Consider the following 22,272-nt stretch of genomic DNA (forward strand, 5'->3'; position numbering starts at 1 on the left):
GTCTTACAAGCAACAGTCTCAATGTGGTTCTAGTTGTCTCTATCGTGGATCCATGAGCCCTATCAGAGCACTGATAGTCCAACCTTTCTGTGCTCATTCCTAACTAAAGCCCTTATCCCAATCTAGTATATTTCTCCATGCAGTGAAAACATGCCAGAAGTGCTTCAGTATCTCAGGACCAAGAGAGGATGGGATCAAAATATCCCATTCAGATAGGGGGCACATTTCACCATTATTCTAAGGATTTGGTTTAATTATCAGACAAAATACATTCCTCTGCTGCCTGTCTGGACTCTCCCTGGAATCCAACTGAGTAGATAGGGATGAGAGTAAAGATTTTTAAAACATCCTGCATTTCAAGATCTTCAGTGCTACACAGAATCCAGGAAAATGTGTTTATATTTGCAGGAACATGATGTCTGGACAAGACCAAATATAGCCTAATCTAATAATTAACATAAGGCTGACAAAAACAGGCAGTTTATGTATGTTTATTATTTATAAGTCTTCAAAATACAGTATTTAATATACACAAACAGCCATGTGTCTGGGTAAAGTGTGTTTTTGGCAAGATTTCAATTACTCTTAATAAAAAAACACGACATAAACACAAGTGTATATTCTCAAACAGTAATAATATTCTCCAGATTTATTCATGTATTTAAAATACTTACTGTATGCAGTACACAACCCTACTGGAAGTTTCAGTATTGAGAAGCTTAGAATTCTGTGGCAAATAATTTTGACAGGACAGCAAAAGGCATGAAAGGGGAGTGAGAAGGGGAATGATATGCAGCAAAGGGCCGCAGGTCGGAATCGAACCCGCAACTGCTGCGGCGAGGACTGAGCCTTATGGTCATCTCCTTTTAATCAGTGCAACTTTTACAACCCATTTGATAATCCTGTAAACGTCCCTTAAAAATGAAAGCAGTAAAACAATGAAGTGAAAAAAATAGATTGTGAGAGCAGACATATCTCACAAAACAAATGCCCCTTGTGCAATATTCACTGCTTGTGTCCTGTATGTATTATATATATATATATATATATATATATATTACCTGAATGTATATATTTTTCAAAATACATATACAGTATTTATATATATATATATATATATATATATATATATATATATATATATATATATATATATATATATATATATATATATATATATATATATATATATATATATATATATATATATATAAATAATCATTATTATTGCTTCTCATCTTTTGATATTTTATTATATTTTACAGGTCTGTATATTTACCGTTTTTTCTAATGGATATTTTTTTTCTTCCATTGCCCCTTATATTTGTTATTATAGGTTATGTCCTTTTAGATTTACTACTTCCTGGTTTTCTTCCCCAGAAGAAAATACTTTGCCTCCCAGCAAAAGTATACATATCTAATAATACACATCTTGAAAATTAAAATACAAAAAATGTACCAGAGTAAAGAAATCTGAGTATATTTAGTATTGCAGATGGAAGTCCCTTTCTTTCATATCTATCCAAAACAATTAAACTTCTGTTGCAAAAGTATGTGTCTCTACGGCTTGTTTTGTCCTGTAGACCTAATATAAAACATTGAGTTAACATTTAAGTGGAATGTGTGTGTGTGAAAAACAAAGTTTGTAGCCCTCGCTAATAGCCCTGCCAGTCCCTAGATAACAGTAAATTACAAAAACATTAGGCCCGGGGCGTCTGGTTAGCTCACATGGTTGAGCGTGCGTCCCATGTGTAGGCTCCTCCAAATAAACCCCATAACAGTTAATAACTGGGCCATTTTTGGTTATTTTCCTCCATTTAATGTGACATTTTGTCCCAAATCCTCCTCTGATAATCCCTTGAAAAAATATGCCCAGTTGAGCAAAGATGAGAAAGGATATGAAGTCACAGCGGGCCGAGCGACAGGAGTCATTTAAGGCCTCTAACAAAGGAAAACACAGTGAAACACTTAGTCTGGTATTCTGTGGGCTTTTGGCAGGGAGAGTCATTAACAAGATCATTCACAAGTATAAAAATGATCTCGTCCAAACAAATCTGTTGTAATCAATAATTTATGGGGATTTGGAACATTTGTGCTGTGACCACTAATGTGCAATCAAACACAATCTTGTATGCATGAGTAAATCAAAAGAGAAGCGCTGGAGGCGAGCACAGGCCCATCCGTTGCTTTATAACAGAATCCCTCAGCCAGCTTTCAATGTATTAGTCTTGATTCAAGCAGCCTTTTGTTTTCTACTAATGCCTCATATTCTGGAAGATATCTCACACATGACAGGTATTCCTACAAGTAAAAAAAAAAAAAAAGTGCTCAAAACTGTAAAAAAAAAAATATATATATATATATATATATATAAAAAAATAAGCCTAAAGTGGAAAACTGAAAATAAGAACTATCACATTGCCCACACAAAGATGAACCTCATGCTCATCATAAGAGTCCAAGAAATTTAGGATTATTATTGTGACATCCTTATAAGGAGCTTCATGAGCTTCATAAGGAGGACGAGAAGCCTGCTGCTCACAGTGATGTGATATACACAGCTGTTTAATGGAGTGACAAAGTGAAATATTTGTTACAGATTTTACTACACCAGGATTAATGAGTCATGTTTGCTCAGTGGTTAGCACTGTTCCTTTACAGGGCTATGTCCTGTGTATAGTTTACATGTTATTGCTATGTTTTTTTCCACATGGTGCTACCGTTTACTCCAACAGCTGTACAGTAGGGGGTCTGGAGACTATGATTGTGATGTTCTGTGTTAGCCCTCTGATGGACTGAAAATATTCGCCCCATTGAATTCTGGGATAAACTACAGCTTTCTGTGACCCTGCAAAAGATCAAGGTATTAGAGAGAATAAAGAAATTAATCAATGCATGAATGAAAATAGCACAAAAAGAGCTACAAAATTCACTCACTCAGATGTTAAAGGACAGTTCAGTGTTAGAAACTACTCCCCCGTGTGTGTGTGTGTGTGTGTGTGTGTGTGTGTGTGTGTGTGTGTGTGTGTGTGTGTGTGTGTGTGTGTGTGTGTGTCTTACCTGCAGATTGACCTCAGCCTCATGGAAAGTGAGGCAGGAGCAGTAGTGTCGGTCTGAATCGATATCTGTCAGCACAACGGTGAAGAAGGTGGGTGCTTTCCTATCCCTGGACAGCCTCCAACCTCCAGGCTGGCAGAACTGAAAAGATGTTAAACAGAATACCATTACATGAGAATATCATAGAGGGCAATTCACAAAACATGGAAGATATACACACAGTGTTACTGTGACTTAAGCTATAATCATTTGAGAGACAACACTGTCATTGTGATTGTCATGGCATTGATATTTATAGTTGCTTAAAAGCTCAGTGGTTATTTTGTCCCCTAAGACTTTCTGCTGCTAACTCATTCAAACCTTAAATCAGTGGTTCCCAAAGTGGGGGGTGCGCCCTTCAGAATAAGTTTTGGAACCACTGCCTTACTACTGTAGCTAGTCTAATCCTAATGCCCCCATAGAGAGCATAGACAGGATGTCCTGTTTCAGTCTAGCAATTACATCTGCTCTTTAGAGCAGGAAGTGGCAAGTTAAGTATGCATTTTCCTTGAAAATCGTCAGCGAAGGTGCCAGGCACAACTGTCGGATCATGAAAGGAAACATCTTAAATAAGATGGAAAAATGGAAAGATACTCAGAATTCAGCAACATGATGACACTTTAGTACAGCTAATTAAATTAGTGTCAAAACTGAGTCAACATTTATTTATCCTACTGTCAGAATTGGAAGTCATGTCAAGTCAATTTTATTTATATAGCCCAATGTCACAAATCACAAATTTGACTCAAGGGGCTTTACAATCTGTACAGCATACAACACACACATGGAAGAACCCTCAGGAAGAGAAAGGCAGGGGCCCTCTCCCTGGACGAACAGACATGTAATAAATGTTGTGGGTCCAGAAAAACCAACAGAATAAAATTACAGTATAAAATATACAAACTTTATTCATCCCCACTTTTATTCTGATTGGCTGGATTAAAAATTTGTCTCAAACGTATTGGATGAGCTTTGGGTACAAGTGAGTGAGTAAAGCAGACTTTTATTCTTAATTATTATGATTCATCCTAAGTAAGTCAAGTTCTTTAAAACAAAAACAAAAAAAACAACTATTATTCATATTTCCAAACACTGTTTATTGAATATTTAAAAAGCACACAAAGCAACAATTTTTTATGCATGACAGAACAGAGCCATTTATAGCAAATTGTGGACACTTGACTCAGAATGACTGTTACCATAATAAAAAGCATATCAAACAAGTTTAAAGTCTCAAAGGACAAGTATGAGTCATAACCACTCCTGACAAAACATCTGCAAAGTGTAGAAAAATACAAGCTTTTTCCTGATACAGTGTTCTGTTAGATATATACAGTTTATCAGTAAACTGATTTGATAGATAGTTTCAGATATTTCCTCATGCACCAACAGAACTGACAAAAACGTTGCTTCACATAAACACTTGTAAGATGGGTTCAAAAAGCAAAATGAAAAACTACCATCACAAAACAAGAACGCGTTCATAATGGGAGTGGAGAAATTGATTCATTATTATTTGAGAGACAAATAAGACAGCAAAGGGCCAAAATATGGGAGGCTGGCAGGCATTTGGTCATAGAGACGAGTGTTTGTGTCTCGTCTCACTCTGTTTTTGCTGCAGGCCCAACTGGCCCTGGCTCTGAAAACGGTGTTTAGACTGCTCCTCAGGGGTTACACAGGGGATCACCAAACACATGGAGGAAGAGAGAGGAGACTGGGTGAAGGAGGGGCGGGTGAGGGCAAAAACAGATGGATTGATGAATAGATGATCATCTGTGTAGACAAAGATAAATATACTGGCGAGGTAGTGTCTCTTGGGCAGAAAAAGAAGCCAAGTAGAGAGAAGTAGAAGGAGATTAAGCGAGGAAGACAGGAAAAGGAGAGAGGGGATTTGACTTGTTAACCCTGGAGGTTCAGACCAGGATGCCACCATCTTCCAGCAGATACAATAGCTCGCAGGAAATCTGTTCAACCTGCTTTGTGGTGAGGTGTGCGTGCTTGTGTGTGTGTCGGTACACACTCTGGCCAGACATGACTCAAGGACAATTGCAGATAATTGTGATCCTGTCCTAAACTATTCCAACTATGCCATTTATTGTTGTCAAAAAAGAGATAAACACCTTAGGGACTGCATAGTTCCGAAGAGCACAGGAGATATAACATCCTGTGTGTGTGTGTATGATGTGTTTCTGTGCGTGTGTGTATGCATATGTGAGAGAGGGACTGACTCTAAGGGAGAGCGACATGCAAGGAGCACATGGAGGTGCGATTAATTGACTTCCCTGATATTAAATCAGTGTTTCCTTTAAGCAGTTATCTCGCCCGTAGGTCTGCAGAGAGACTCTTAAGGGCTGGCGCTGGTTCAAAGACACTTTAGGGAGTTCAGTGTTTAGTAAACTTCACTTTATGCAGGGACCATTGCATCCAGACAGACTACAGACATCATTTTACATACAACTTATGGCTGTCTAACTAAAAAATTAATGATTGTCTCGCTTAAATGTTGTAGCTGGATCCAAGGGGGCAGTTCAATGAAATGAATAAGAAAAACATATTTTCATGCAACATTATCTGCTTAGGACTCATTTGGAGTTCAAGTGTCAAGTGCAAGTAAGCATGCATCCTACACAAAAGGTATGATGTTGGCTTGTGAATAAACTATTTGAAGTGTCTTGATGATTTCAAAATCTGCCCTGCTTTTCTTGCAAAAGCAAGGAAACCTCTGGAGCTTTCTGCAAATGTTGTTTATGATTAAACATGTCACTGTGCACAACTGTGTGTAAACAGAGAAGATATGCTTCCATTTGTTCAAACATCCAACTTGAAAAATGATGTAATTTGCAATTTAGTCAAACACAGAACACAGTGTGGATATAAACACATGGCTAGTCATAGAAAGCAGAATGGATAAAGATGTGATGTTTAAGATTTAAAATAATAACAAAAGAGTGGAAGCAAAAGTGATTCCATCAAAAATGGTCACAAGGTCTTTGGGGTCTTTCTGATTATGTAAGTGTATAATGTCCTGCTGTGCTACATTCTGCAACAACAAAAAAAAACAGTGAATGGCAATGGACAGTTTACCAGTATGCAGCAGAGCTGAGGGAACAGCAAGTGAAACCACTGACTGACACAAGCTGTATTGTACATTCAGCTATAGCATGACAGAAAACCACTGCAGTGCAACAGGTGCAAAGGTCACCACGTAGGAAACAGCCTTTATACAGCACACCCACACACATGTTCTATTCCCAAATTAGACCGTAGTCAAGTGACAAAGGACACACTTGCTGTATTAATTTCAAAGCCAAGTAAACTGCTGCCCTCCAGCTAAACCCTCTGCTTCCCATCATGTGCTGAAGCCTGGTATGACTGACTCCCACCCAACTGCAATATTCACCTATGCAGCCAGTGACACTGGATCTGCAGTCTGACCTGCTAAGCATCGTCACAGCAGAGCAGAGTGCTTGAAGAGCACCACCAATAAAAATAAAAAAATCAACACAGAGGCTTTGCCTGATCAGGACATGGCTGCATTCTTATACTGTGACAAGACATTAATGCCTGGTCAGGCCAGACATAACTGGGGCAGCAGCCTTTACTAAAGATGACTCAGGACAGAGAGACAGACAGTATGGTATCTCCCTTTAAAGTCAGCTTGGTCTTTCTCTGGTATGACACAACTAAAACACGACTGGGAAAGGGTTTATTGCGTTTTTGTTATAATCCCAACATTTGAGTATCCCGTACTTGGGGAATACAAACAGACTTCGAAGGGTCATGAAACCTCTAAAGAGTTCCCGTTACCACAAAATGAGCTAAATCCCGCAAATCCTTTTGGAGAGGGACTTATTTCATAATTTGGTTGAGTAGAAACCCAAATGAAGTCAGGCACTGAAGTTGTTCCATGTTTTCTCTCCACAATAAAATGTGTGTAGATGGAGCGGTCTCTTTGGATCTGAGCATCAGCAAGAATGAACTAAACTGAAGGAGAGTAAAAAGAAAACACTTTCCACACTCCACACTTTGTTTTTTGCACTGTAGCTGATTTATACACGTACTGACTAGCTTTTTTCTTACTATTATTTTTTTGTTTGAATCGGACTGTGAGCAACTGCAAATTAACAATTTCCCTGAGGGTATCAAAGTATTCTGATTTTTGTTGCATGGAACGAAGAGGAATTTTGGGAAATGATTGTGAGGAAAATGTAGGACAGCATTAATGAAATAAATAACATTACAACATAAACAACGTACAAGATACAAACAATTGCAAACCTAAAAATACATTGTAAAATAAGTAAATATGACTGCCAGACAATCTCAAATGTTAGAGCAGGAAAATATGAAATAAAAAATAAATAAAAATGATCCTATAATCATCCAACCCTCCAGACAATACTAGTGAACTATAGACACAGCCTGAACGTAAAGTTACTGCCAAGACAATGTGGTACGGAAAACTTAACAGATGTGCACTACACAGAGCATTTCAAATCACCCTTTTCCCTCTTCCTTGTTCTTTCCCCACTCATGTGAGTCGCATACCAGGAAGACAACACAATGACGGAAAGTGAGGAGCGCGGCGTCAGAGAACAGAAAAGGACTAGCCAGGGGTGAGAAGGTCAATGGCGTGCTGCCTGCCCAGAACTCCTGCTTTATCAGGTTTTCAGGATGAGCAGTGGACAAACAACCACAGACAGCTGTTCCAGGCAAGCGGTTTGGCGCACAAATCCCCCCTCCCCTCCCCACCACTCATTAGCTCAAGGTCAGCATGATAAATACAAGATGCAAAACTATCAACAAAATGACCATAATAGCAATGTTATATCAGTAATATTGCGTGGCTGCAGTAAGTTAATTTACTGCGTCAAAGGCACAGTGCTGCGCTGAGGTGGCATCTCCTTTCCACTTCCATTCCTTAACTCCGCTTCCCCGCCGTCACCAACTTCTGGTTTCCCTTTGTTGAACTGTTATGCAATACACTGCACATATGGTTCATTTTTGAGGTATTTTTAGATGACTATGATCAACTACAATCATAAAAAGTCTAGTCAAGCAGGACAGGAAGAGTCATCTAGCAAATATTGCAAACTATACCGCACATAGAATTTCAAGCTTGATAAATGCCATATGTGTAGGTAATGTAACACCTGAAAAAAACCTACCACAAAATGTATTTTTAGTTTAAATGTAAAGAGGTTTTTTTGTCACACAGACAACTCGCAACATCCCTTGGGAAAATGTGTTCACTTCAGGGCGAATACTTGGGTTTATTTAAAAACGCAGCATAAATTAGAAACATACAGCCAGTTCACCACATGCAACTTGAAAACAGAAATGCATAAAGAGACAAATAAAAAGGACCCTTAAGAGAATCAGATATTCCTTTGCTTACATCCATACCCTTTCAGATTAATTCTCTCAAACTTACTCCTTAAGCTAAACCTGAGGCGAATGTGTGATGTTCACAGCTGGAATAAGGGTCCCAAACATTAAATTGACTTTATAAGGTCTTAGTTTTGTCAAAGGTAGGTTAACTAACACCATATCTTCCAAGCATACATGAGTTGAATAATACTTCAGTGAGGAAACTGCTGTGAAATATAGTCAAGAGTACAAAAATTCCCTTTCAGAATCCAATGAAAAGTCCATGGATTTTCCCGGCACTGTTTAATAACAAGTTATCGTGGTAAAACTGATATTACAACCGCTTGAATGTCATAAAAACAAGCCTAATCCAATAAATTCTCTCATTGCTGTGACAGAATCTGTCAAAACTGAAGCAAGTAGACCGGTAAGATCAACTGTGTAAAGCTTATGGCATTACCGCAAAAACAATCAATGACTTCTGCAAAAGAAGGACCTGATCTGTCATGTATGAGCATACCTGCTTATATAACTGCATTAATCACAGCCTAAGAGTTTGTCAGCACACTGTACTTTTTTAAGGTTACGTCAAAGCCATGTTATAACTACAGAGTTTCACAATCCATGTGATGGGTCTTATGTTAAACAGAAATCTGGCAAGAGAGTGCAGTTGGCTTTGCACAGTAAGCCATTACGAAATTTGCTGAAGTATTCGTAAATAAGTGACATTGACTACCAAGTAAAACACATCTTTGTAAGCTCCAACACTATGGGCAAGTAAAATAACAAATTGAAGCTAGTGGCCAGCGAGCTGTAGAAGAACTATTGACGCTGTACGATTTCTCTCCCAAATCACAACAGACACCAACAGACCAGAACAACCTTTTGATTCTGGCATTTGTGCCATGGTGAAAAAACACGTAATTGTCCTACTTGTACCTGGCTTTAACCTCAAACATTTACAATGATGGATGGAGACTTTTAGTGGAAGCGGTAGTTCTACTTATTATAACAGTTTATAACAGTTTTCAGACATCAATATTTGTTGGGGAAAAAAAAGAATTAGGCTTTATTAGAATTCAAAGTGGTGATGTCAAGAAGGAGTACCGAGCCATATTAAATAACTAAACCAACCAACCGTCCTACACTATTACATAAGTGACTCCTACTAGTATATAGTAGTAGTCATTTTTGTAGGAAATACAGCAAGCACTATAGTATTACCCTACAATACGTTCTCTTTGTCTGTGCCTCCTAATAACTTAACTTTCTGACAAGGCGAAGACTATGTCTGGCCAAGGTACCATTCCTCCCAAGTACCTGCTGTAGGGTCACATCTGGCCTCCAACCCTAGACTGCCTGCAACTGTGCATTTGGCCTTTGAGCACTTTACCTGCTTCTGCATGACTGTGACCAGGCTGTGGATCTGTACTTATGTAGTTTAGAGCACAATGAGAGGCACCCAAGACTGAACCCAGTGTCCCCAGGTCAGATCCGTAGGGGGTTAGCGGCATTCCTGTCTGCCAGTTTCTCTTTTGATAGTACCACATAAGGCGCCAAAGTCAGAAATGTTCAAATCCTAAGCGACTTTGAGTCCATGAAAAGCGCTATATAAATTCAATTTATTATTAATAGTGGCTTTAAGTCAAGCTTTTAAGTTTGATACATGCTGTATACATATATATTCTTGGGGCTTTAAGTATTTGTGTATGCAGTATTTTGGTTTGTCCACTATTATTTTTTAGTACCACATTGCCAAGCCTAATTTTTTACCTATATCAGCTGACGGTAGGTAAACATGGTTGTTTTTTATTTAATCTGTAAAAAGTAAACACGAAAAATCCAAAACACATTTCTGAGCACATGGAGTGATGAATGAAAGAGAAAGGTAAACAGCTTTGTCCTGAGGTTGTAGATCAGTACAATGGCTGTCCTGCGTCAGACTGCTGAGCCCCGGCCTTTAGAGCACAGTAAGATAATGGCTGATAATGACCCTGCTGTGGAACAGGTGCTTCCTCCACTGCCTTGTGGGGGCCCTTAAATCAGTTACGGGATTCACCGTAGACCTCAGTCTCACTTCTGCCATTAATAAATGCACATTTCAAACCACAACAACTTTTGTTCCTCCACTGAATTTACACTAATGCAGTGTGAGGAGTAAATGTGAATCTTTGCAGTATGTGTCAGTGTGTTTGAACACAGTAGAATAATGTTTCCCAACAAACACACCTTTTCACATAAGGCTTCACACACAAATCTCTCAAAAAGGTTTTTGTCAACACACTTGTTCATTCAGTACAGTATATGTTAATATAAGATTCCTTGCTCAAGAAACCACCCAATAGTACATAATAGAATGGGGACATGTCTAAATCTGCAACTTCAGACTGAGAGAACATAGCCATACGTATGGTTCTTTTGTGGTAAATACTGTAGGACTCTGAAAGCGCTGCAACCAGCCTCCAGAGACCATGCTAATCCTAAAACCCAACAGGGTTTGACAAGCAACCAACACATACTTAGAGCCCCAAACTCTTACTAGTATGGCTAAAAATGTCAATGAATAACAGCAATGTAATGGATTACTGCATCATGTTATTATGCTGTCAGTGGGTAAGACTGCTCCAAAGAATAGGACTATATCTCACTTAGAATTTCAAACACCCAGCACATGTCAATAAGAGTAGGTGAAGTTTAGCAGGCTTAGAATACAGCAGTTTGGACCATATTCTATGTCTACAATGCCAACACATAAGGAAACCATTACAACTGAAACATTGTTGGCAAGTCTTGTTGAAGAAGCTCAACACTGAGGAGTGTTGAGGAGCTCAACACTTGAAACTGGGCATGTACTGTACGTCTGCATACATCAGACAGTGCTGGGAGTTTTAAGGCAAATCTCTTCACAGAAAGCTATTGAACATATGGAGGCAGTCAGTATGCAGATTCCTACACATTTAAGTATGTAGGTGTAAGAATCCAAGTTATGTCACCAGCCATTGGCCCTGGTGTCAGCAGCAGTCAATTTTAGTATACTAGAAACAGTGACATTCACAAGTAGCCAGTTAGAGGGATGTCTAGAGCCAGCGAGATCTTAGAAGGGAGGGAGGAAATGTACAGGATAGCTGGGGCATCCTAAAACTTTGCTCTTGGAGCAGTTAACCGGACTACTGGCACCAGTTGACAGCTACACGTTTTTGCCCAGCTCCTGGCTGGCCACAGTGTTGGTCACCTATTTTTTGATGGACTCTCAGACTTGGGTCTATCAGGAAATAACATTTCTGTAAGTGTGTATGACAGAATAACAGTAGTGTAGGCACAGTGTGGTGGGCCCAGAGAAAACCAGGTGGGCCTAGCCCATCCAAGACCAAATCATACTTATAGGTTATGATACACATAAATTAACCTAAATAGGCAATTACAACTATACTTGCCTAAATGCACCACAGTTTAACTATACAAGCATATAGGCTACATCAGTGGTTCCCAAACTGGTTAAGGGGCGCGGCAACGCTAAATATAAATAAATAATGCATGGTTCTGCTGCATTTCTAGAAATGCATGGACAAGGATGTGAAAGGGCTGGTATTGTGATCTGTGTGCTCAAGTGAGATCTGGTGTTTTAAACCTTTGACTGTTGAAACAGGACGCTACATTAATGTAGAAAAGGAAAAACAGATCTGTCCATGTGTTGTTTGAATGAAGGTAGAGAATGAGTTCCATTTTGTTTTCTACTGCCTTTTTATCGTGAACAGCGTGATTTTGTTTCGTAAGATAAAATCAGAGACTGAGATGGCTGTTCACATGTGAAAACATAAATTAGCCAATTATCTTGAGAAAGCCTGTGAGAAGAGGGAAAGCTCTTTATCGAGATGATTTGTAGATGAGGATTTGTTTGTATATGCAGTGTGTGTGTGAGTGTGAGTGTGAGTGTGTGTGTGTGTGTGTATATATATATGCGTATGTATACATGTGTATGCATTTGTATTCATGTATTTCTCCGAATGATTTGTATATGCGACCGGAAGATGTTTGCTAAATAAGTTTGTGGTGTCTTGTAATCCCATGTGGGATGGGCCAAATGTTTGGCATGACACAGAAATAAAATGTAACTAACTAACTAACTAAACTAACGGCCCTATATAGTTAATTCTTTCTCCCATAGGGAGACACGCACAGTTGACAGATGTAACAGCATCAAGTTATAGATGCAACAGCGACGTTAAAAATTACACTTGAACCACAAAGGTCACGCATAAACAGGAACTGTGCGGCCTCGTAAAAAAAGGCTATGGTTCACATTCATTTTTAGTCATTTAAAATATTTAAATTTGCTTTTCTGAGTGCATGGCTGCAGGTAGGATGTCTTTGTTGAAGAATCAAGTGCTGCTGAACAAGGAAAGCCATTAATGGAAATTAGCCTTTGTACTCCGCGCACGCTGTACACCGACTAAGAGGAGCTGCTCATAATCTGGTATTTGTGAAATGCACTGCCACTCAAAAAGCAAGAGCAAGAAGGAAGCCTTCTTATTGGGTGAATAACGAGCGAAGAAACATTCAATTCCCAAAACAACTAGATATAAACAATAAACTACTAAGATAGAAAGCTTCTACTGTACTTCATCTGAAGGTACGAGTATGTTTGATCGCCAGCATACTGTGGCTTCTACTCATCCTGTGTATTCCCATTTCCTGTTGAGCTCACAGTGATTTTCAGTATGTCCTCATTGCTTGACAGCTCCAGCTTTGTTTTCTGATGTGTTTAGCTTCAATGGCACACGAAGCATTGATTAGTCATGTGTGGATCTTCCTGACAAACACATGATCCCATTCTTCCCCCTGGCTGGAACGGCATCCTGCAATCTGGAATGCACTGTTTAGTTTTTCTCTCATAGTTTTACAAACATCATAAGAACGACGTGCAGTGCGACATGTCAAGTAATGGTCACTTGAGGCAATTGATATAGTGATAGAATTAGGCTACATTCTTTCATCTGTCTGTGGTTTGGAACAGAGCCTGAAACTGACTAACCAAGGCTGCTGATTATGAACAATGCCGTTAAGCTTTGTCATGATTTGCTTATTCAACCTGCTCCGAGAACAAGGCCAGATAAAGGAGTCCTCGCAGCAAAAAGGGGGATTTTTTTCTTAAGTGAACTGAACCTGCCCCGAGTCCAGAGGCTCAGGTCATACTGGAGTTCTAATGTATTCTTTTTCCAAATATGTTTAAAAAGTTCCTATTTAAATTTCCAGCAGTCATATCTACTATCCAGCAGTTTACAAGTTTTCTGAATAACTTCAGCATCCTTCCCAGAAGTGCCGAGCCATTCCTCATTACAGCAGGGATTTGGGGGGAAATAGAGGAGTTCAAGATGTCAAAGTTCTAGACAGTTCTAGAAAAATGACATAAATGTTGAAAGTCTGGTTAGGTCAGGTCAAATTCCTTCATCGGAGGAAGTTGGGAACCAAGGGGACATTTTCTTTTTAACTTCATGTCTACAATTTTTTATCTGATGAAAACAAGTATGAGTGTAAGCTGGCATTACATACAGTACTGCAATTACAGTATATTCAATTTAATGTATTAACAAGGGCTATCAAAATGAAGGTGATAATACCGAGTTAGCGCAAATTCCTTTCCAAGCCACTAATTTCTTTGATGCACTATTAACATGCGCACGTTCTGTGATTTGGGCCTCAGGCTGCTCCGCAGTTTGGGAAATAAGATAGCGATGCAGCGGTAATGTTGTAGATTGCTAGCAGTAACAAACTTCCTTGAGCAGAAATGGATAAAGAAAGGGTCTTTTGAATGGCAAATTTAGTTTTAAAGCCCTTCCAGATGGTTCTCTTGACAAGACTTAATTTATTTGCATGTACTGTTGATGTGAATTGAGTTGCCACCGGAGTACGTTGAGTCCTAAATACTACATGCTGGCCAAGCCTACGGCTGATGCAGAGCACCCTCCTCCCCCTCGCCAAAGGCAGGCCACGCTGGACAGTTTGCAATGGAGACGTAAGAAGTACAAAGAAGTGTAAAGTGGGACATTCATTTCATATGTGCTCATCTGTTATGGCTTGATGGGCTTGAGTTTGACATATTATGCTTTAAACATATTTGTTGAGCATACTGTACCTCTGAGGTTATTCTGGAGAATATTTTAGACAGTATTTGTCATTGTTTTGGATTGTTGCAATAATAAACATTTGCGTAAAGAAAGCATCTGTTGTTAATACAGGGTTTCCCACAGCACTTTGTAGCTAAGGCGGCCGCCTAAGCAACACACGCCTGCTGCCTTAACTACGTCGTCCAAAAAAAAATAACTATATATGTATATGCAAGATATCCGCTGTGTTACGCTGTCCTGTTTTCTCCCTTTCATTCCAAACAACAAGTTGACAACCTGCTGGTGGAGGCGGTGGAGACATAAACGCCACGGGCTGCTGTGGACTCGTCAGTCTCGCAAGTGGTTTCAGGAAAGTGGCTGCCATGTGTCCGACAATGCACAGAACATTAACAGGTACAAGCCTACAGCTGTCCACAGACACGGAGTGCGGAAAATGTGTCAGAGCCTCCCGGACAGGTGAACTGAGACTCCGTTTCCTGCTTGTTGTCAATGGTTAATGATCGGTTAACATTTCATTTCATTGTTCTATCTTTTGGAAGGCTGGCTGCCAAAAATCGCCCCTTACTAGCTAATTAATTAGCCTGAGGTAAACGATAGCTATCAGTAGATTGTAGAGTACTTAGTGCCTGTGTTGTCACCCTTGTTTTGGAAGATTGTTTTGAAGACTGGATTTGGGTTTACCACTCATCACCATTTTCTCACACTCAAAAACCTCTCCCTCTACTTTTACAGACCACCAATGTTTTGTGGAAAACATATAGATTTTTTAATTTAAGAGTTTTAATAGCTCACAATCAAAAGGGAAGACTTAAGAATGTAGTGGCCATAAGTGGAGCTGCATCTTAACACACCCATATTGGCTTTTGTTTTTGGCCATTGTGGTGGCCACTTGTATAAATGTCTTTCTTTCAGTAACAATTATGGCTATCACTATATATCTGAGTAAGCAGTGGGACAAAAAAGCAAATGACCGGCTTGGTATGCAGTTAGAGAAAACACTTGCGCTTGACTAGCTGACTGAGTGGAACAGAAAACCCACACCGCATACTGTGTGTTGGACTGGACCAGCACAGGATTACTATTGTTCATTGCTGCAGCATCTCGCCCACAGCCACAACATTTGAGACTAGAGATAGAGCAGTTGAATATTAGGCTGGGAGTGCCATGATGGTGTTAAAGTTCAAAGCTGAACTGTACTCAATAAACAGCAATGTCACACAGCTTCCTTTCTTTTCCAGGCGAGATATGGTGGTGTGGAGGATGTGTGATAGGGCTTCCTCCGTTGATCGGTTAGGACGGTAAGCAAACTGTAATTGGTCCACTGTGCTGGGTAGTGAAGAGCAGATGTAATCCTTGACCAGTCGTTCAAAGCATTTTATCACTGAGGTGCCACTGGGCGGTAGTCATTCAGGCAGGGCTCATCTTGTTTTCTTGGGCACAGGAAATGATGGTGGAATTCTTGAAGCATGTGTGTATGACAGACTAAGCCAGTGACAGGTTGAATATCATTTTGAATGCTGGCACTATGGCAAGCCGTTTGAGCATTGAGGAACCTGATGTCTAATATCAAGGATATGGAATTCCTTGATATTAGACATCAGGTTCCTCCACTAGTTAACTAGTCAAAGCCAAAATGCACCCTAGTTAACTAGTAGGACACAATGCTAATGGGGAGCGGGGGGTGGAGAGGGATTTGAGGCTTCCTATTGGCTCTCCAGTTGAAAAATAAAAGATACAAACCAATCAGGACTTTGTTTTATCTTGCCTACTTCAGTTGCATATATATTCCATCATATAAAGAAAACGACGAAATCTGCAATCAGTGCAACAACTTGCCCTCTTAAGCAAAGCAGGCAGACACAACTGTACTTGAAATTTGAAAAATAGTAAAACTCTCCTCATCACAGCAAGGGAGAGCACCAATAATAAGTTAAAATTAATAATAAAATACATACGTAAAAAAAAAATGTAATCATTAGATTCAAGTTCAAGTCAACCCTATGGTCATTGTGTTATTCATTTTAGAAAACCACTACTCTGCTATTTTTTTACGTCACATGATCCATGTCAAAGTAACTCTTCGGAGGTAAAAGTAAAATAAGAAACTAAATCAAAATAAAATCAATCAAGGAAAACTTGCAAGTAATTGTGGAGTAAGTACATTTCTCCAACCGTTGTTCTGGCAAAACCAGTTGTACTTCTGTTTAGTTGGTAATGACTAATACATTTTGAGGTAGCCATCATTCTTTCTGAAATTTGGTGGAGTTTACACATTAAAAACTTCTTAAGTGAATACTACCTCAACTCCCTCTGTCCGTTTACTGTATATTATGAGGACAGTGGCTTCATACTGCAGGGAGAGATGATGGAAATGTACTAGTTGCACAACTGACCATCTACAGACCTGGCTCATCCATAACAGATGAGGATTTGAGCTGGTTCCTATCATCATCACTTGCCTGAAAAGATTAGAAACACATTTTTCCTAGCACAAGTTGTAAACGCTTTTTCTTGGTGCATTCCTCATCTGTGGTTATTTAGTTTGCTGGGGGCCTGTTGTGACCGCAAAATGCTTTTCGTGCTCAGCTTCATCCACTGTTTACTACAGATGTGTTCCTTAGTGTTTGTAAATGAGTCATTTTCTTTTTTCATGGAGTAGAGAAAATGTGCAAATAATAATGGTTTACATACCAGCCCAAAACAGAGCCAAAATGCAAATTGCTTAGTGGGTCTGTTAAACACTATGGTGTATCTTCATTAAAGCTTCAAAGCTGGAATTTCAGTCATTTGGCTCTAGACCAAAGTTTGTCACACACACACCACATAGTAGGAAAGCAAATTTCTGGAACAACCCCCTCTTTCCTGTCCCTGTTCAGTCCTCTGGGCGCTTTTTCATAGAGAACTGAAGCTGTATCTTATTCAGCATGCTATCTAATATTTTATACTAGTATACTTGAACATAGAGTTGTATTTTAGAACAGTTTTAGCAAATATGTGGGGTATTTGCCAAAAAAGACTTGCATTAAATGCATCCTCTTGTTTCAGCTCAGGCATACTGCCTTCAATGAGAAACATCATGCCTCATGCTTTCTTTGCACTCTAGGGATTGCATGTCTCAATTTCAGTCTAGGCTGACCCATAATGAAGAAGCATTGGGGGTTGGGGGGATCACTTCAGCGAGATGGAATACAAAAAATTCACACACATCCACACAGGCACAATAAATGGTATGACATCTGGAAACACTAAGCTAATAGATTTAGCTAAACCTGCATCAGTGTTTCTATATTTAAACTGTATGAAACCAGGACAGGATACTGGAGGGATGATGCTGAGAGAGTAGAGCCATCCTGGCTCATACCTTGGAGTCAGTGAAAGGTTAAAGACTAGTGCTAGGGTTTCGGCCTCATATCAACAAAAAATGTAATTTACATTTTTTGGACAGGTGCATACTTTTTAATTTTTCATAGTTTCACCAGGAGCACTATGCTCTGCTGTATGACACACCACGGCTCGTCTATAAACATTGATTCACAACAAGACACTTTTGATGGCCACCAACAGACTCCGTAAGTTACACAGGAAGATGCCTGCATGCCATTCAAACCACCCACTCACAATATGTCTATTTGTGCTGAAAAAACAGCCTCACATGTCCACGTATCTCTTTGACCGTGTCCGCACAGAGCCAAAGATTTTAGCTACAGCTATAATAACTCTTGGACATTATTAAAAGGCAAACAAAACTTAATTCAGTATTCATACAAAATAACTTTTTCAACCCAAGTTTAATGTTTGTTTACTTCTAAATCTGCAAATACGGTTTAGAAATGTAGATTATATTTGCATTTCTACAAAGGATCTTGTCATAGTGAAAAAAAGAATGACCATCTAAACATGAAATGTGAGAAATGCCTGTTTAGATTAGCGCTCTTCATTTATCTTGGCTTAGATATCTGACCCATACTATCAGAGGTGGAAAGAGTACCACAATATTGTACTCAAGTAAAAGTACTGTTACTTTAAATACATTTTACATATTAATCGACTATGAAAATAATCGGTAGTTGCAGCCTTACATGCAATTTATTTGTATTTAATTTTTTTTATTTTTTTAAACTATGCCAAAGTACAATAATGCTAATTATAACTAGACCCTATATGTGATTCTTCACCCTCTGGGGTCTAAGGGTATTTTCAGGCATGCAGATGATTTTAGCATGCTCTGATATTGTTCTCCATTTGATCAAATGTAAGCAGTATTTTCAAAGTACCATGGTATTTTTGTATTCAGCACAAGTTCAGCTACAATAATATTGAACACATTTTCATGAGGCTAAGGGTCCAGGGGCTGGACATTTCCCTGAGCTATTGTCAATAAGATAAATCATATTCCTGGCATCAAAACACTGAGTGAAGTTTAAAAAGAATGAAGAATGCAGACGACATTGTCAAGGTCCATTGAGGTCATTGGCGTGCACAATGCCATGTGGATTTAGTACTGGTATAGAGGCGAGGCTGGTTTGTTTCCGCCAGCAGCTAAGTTTACAAGAATTTGTCTAAATTTCAAGATTCGTGGCAAACTAAGACAAACAGTTGGACTACATACAGATAGCTTTTCCTTAAGCTTGCTATTTGCAGAGTAGCGCGCTGTGCTTGTGTAAAACGGCAGCAGCAGATAAGAGACAGACGAAAGCAGATTGAAATATCGTTTTTCTACAGGTTTATGTCCGATAAAGTATTGATAAAGTTTCGGCCTTTTACTCACGACGGTTTTATTGCACTTACTGTAACGAGCGTATCATTAGTTGTCATCTGCACCAGGGGCCGTTGCTAATCTTCTCTGTAAAGTGCCAACTGTGTGTGGAGGGTGGTCATGGCCGATGATAATTGAACGGTTGTTCGTTTCTTGCACTAACTTAAGCGCTAGCCCCGGCCCGTGATCTCAGCCAGTGAACGCAAACATTTATAACATAATTTCCAGAGTGTCAGCTGAGTGCAGAGAGTCACCTCTCTGGAGCTCTGCAGTCCTGCGGCCGCAGACAGACACAACAGCAGATGATTCATCTTCTCTTCGTTTTTGTTCTATTCACACAAAGTTTATCAGGACTTTTTTTGTTTTTACTCTGTAATGGATGCAGCTTGAAATAGGGCTGGGACGATTCGTCGACATAGTCGATTACGTAAATGCGTTGACACAAATAATTTGCGTCGACGCGTCACTAAATAAAATAAATAAAACTTGCGTGCAAATTAATTTATGTAATGCCGAACTAATGTAATGTGGAACTATTGTTAGATACGCAAGTTCTAGGGACACCTGATCTGTAGCCCTGCCTTAGCTCTGAAGCTAGCCGAGCTCCTCCGCCTACGTGCAGTTTTTTGTCAGGTCGACGGTCCAGTGAGTGAGTCAGAGATAGCAGCACGAAAGGAGGAGTATGGCGAGTGGTGGCGACCCACAAGAGTTAGAGGGACCTGCTGGCCCCTTTAAGATCGCAAGTTTGGGAAAACTTCGAGACTGTATGGCTACAGCCTGGAGCCTCCCATGTCATCTCCTCTCGTCTCATGCCGTCTCTGCCTCAAAAACGTCGGTATTCGGGTCAGTTCCAGTAGTAGGCTACAGGCGAGAGAGTGGTGGATAAGACGAGGACTGTGTGTCGGCGTTGTTCAGCAGGTGTTGGGTATGTGAGTGGAAATACATCCAACATGCTAACGCATATCCGACGCCATCACCCAGATGTGCCAATCACTGGAACAAGACAAAAACTGTCCAACTTCTCCTCCCTACAGTGCTTAACCAGCCTTTAGATACAAATAATTAAAGTTAGATTAAAAGGGAGAAGAGCTTGGATGTTAAACAAGAGCTTATTCATTATTTTACCTACTACTGTTTAAAAAAGCAAATACAGGTTAATCTCTCATACACTACTCTTTTTGCACTTGCTCTGTTTACTTTAAGTTTTTATTTTTGTATTCTTCCTGAAAGTGACTTTATTTTGTTGTTGGATTGATAGCCTACATCTGGCTTCAGGTTGCACTACAAATTCATTTTACTTGAACAGTGCAGTGTTAAACAATTTTAATAAATAGAGAGATTTGAACCTTATTGAAATTTGTTTTGTGTAAATTCTTAAGAATTGAGCGATGGGAAAATAATCGCTAATTGAAAAATTCATCGTTAGATTAGTCGAATAATCGAAAAAATAATCGCCAGATTAATAGTTTAAAAACATAATCGTTTGGGACAGCCACAGCTTGAAATGTAGTGAAGTACAATACTGATAAAAAGTACTTAAGTAAAAATAAAATTACATATTTTTAAAAAGTACCAGTACACAAAAAACAACTTTATAACAGTAACAATAGTAAATATAATTTGTTACCACCCCTGCATATTATGCAACTTGTTGGCCTTTACACCTGCTGCTGCTCTGCATCACCTGGCCTCAAATTAGGCTATATAGCTATGACCTCCACCAAACACTAAACATACCTTCAACTGCAAAGTAGAAATCATGCAACATTTATTTTGTCATCTACAGCTATGGATCCTGTAAATCGTACCTGTATCTGGATTTGTATGTGTAATATCTAATGCTGTAATAAAAAAAAAAGAGCGGGAAAAATGTAATATGACAGAAGTATGTGCTGAATCGTACTTTCAAAGGATCAAGTACTGTGTTGTGATCTAGTTATTTTGCATTTTTCTCTACTTGTGACTGCCAAAATCATTCTGCTTAGTCATTAAAAGCTTATCTGCAGTAGCCAATATAAATGAGCAAAAACACAGGCGCTAATGTCCTGTGCTGTATGATAATGTTAAGTGCTAATGTTGCCCTAGAAATTGACAGTTTTCCCAGTCCTGATAAGCAAATATTTGTCCATCCATTGCATTGTCCATATAAGGACAACAGACCCCCTGGGAGAGAGCAACTATTCCATTAATATACCTTAAGGAGAAGATGGAGACAGAATCAGATAGTAGGCTGGACATAATGTAAAAAGGATTCTGTGGAAAGAGGTTTCCTAATTAGGGAACATGTCAAATGTTTGAGTGAACAATCATTACGAATTTATCTTAAACAGGAAATGCCAATTTCTGCTGCACAAGCTCTAAAGGGCAAATTTGTTTTTAAAACATGAAAATTCCCTGGGGTACAATCTGTCAATGAGCATTTTTATTAGACAAATATTCCCTATTTTGCACAGAAAACATTCTTAACTGCCAAATCAGAAAGCTGGTAAGGGGTGTAAAGACAATGACACTCACTAACTAGGGAAACACTATACAACTTGTTCACAGATGTCTGCTCTCCTGTTAATATGAACTATGAAATTGTGAGATTAGTCTACACTGCAGACAGCAAAGGCCGCGGTCACAATAATGATGCAACCATCCAGACGCCAGTCTGTGAATTATACATATAGGAGACATTTTACAATTTTCTTAATTAAATGTTTGCAATGTAATATATTTGTATATATAAGCAAAACAGACAACTTTCTTCCCAGTGATTAATCAATCATTGATTGATCATTAACTTCTCTAAACAGGAAGTAATGATATTTGTAGGTCTCCATTTATAAAAAGCTGCAACAGTCAAAAATAAAATTAGCTGTTCCAAGCACATTTTGATTTTAAACATTTTATGTTAAATCCAAGCAGGCATCTTTTTCAATC

At 39.0% G+C, this 22,272-nt stretch overlaps 1 protein-coding gene across 3 annotated transcripts in view; it reads right to left on the reverse strand.

Moving 5' to 3' along the window:
* sbf2 (SET binding factor 2) overlaps positions 1-22,272 on the reverse strand; it is a 114,541-nt gene that overhangs the window by 59,556 nt on the left and 32,713 nt on the right. For all 3 annotated transcript variants that reach the window (XM_039795414.1, XM_039795413.1, XM_039795412.1), the window contains exon 3: positions 3,061-3,198. In XM_039795414.1, coding sequence (XP_039651348.1) covers positions 3,061-3,198 — 138 coding nt within the window. The remainder of the gene's footprint in view (positions 1-3,060; positions 3,199-22,272) is intronic.

The sequence above is a fragment of the Perca fluviatilis genome, chromosome 3 (assembly GCF_010015445.1).
Source record: "Perca fluviatilis chromosome 3, GENO_Pfluv_1.0, whole genome shotgun sequence".
Taxonomy (NCBI): Eukaryota; Metazoa; Chordata; class Actinopteri; order Perciformes; family Percidae; genus Perca; species Perca fluviatilis.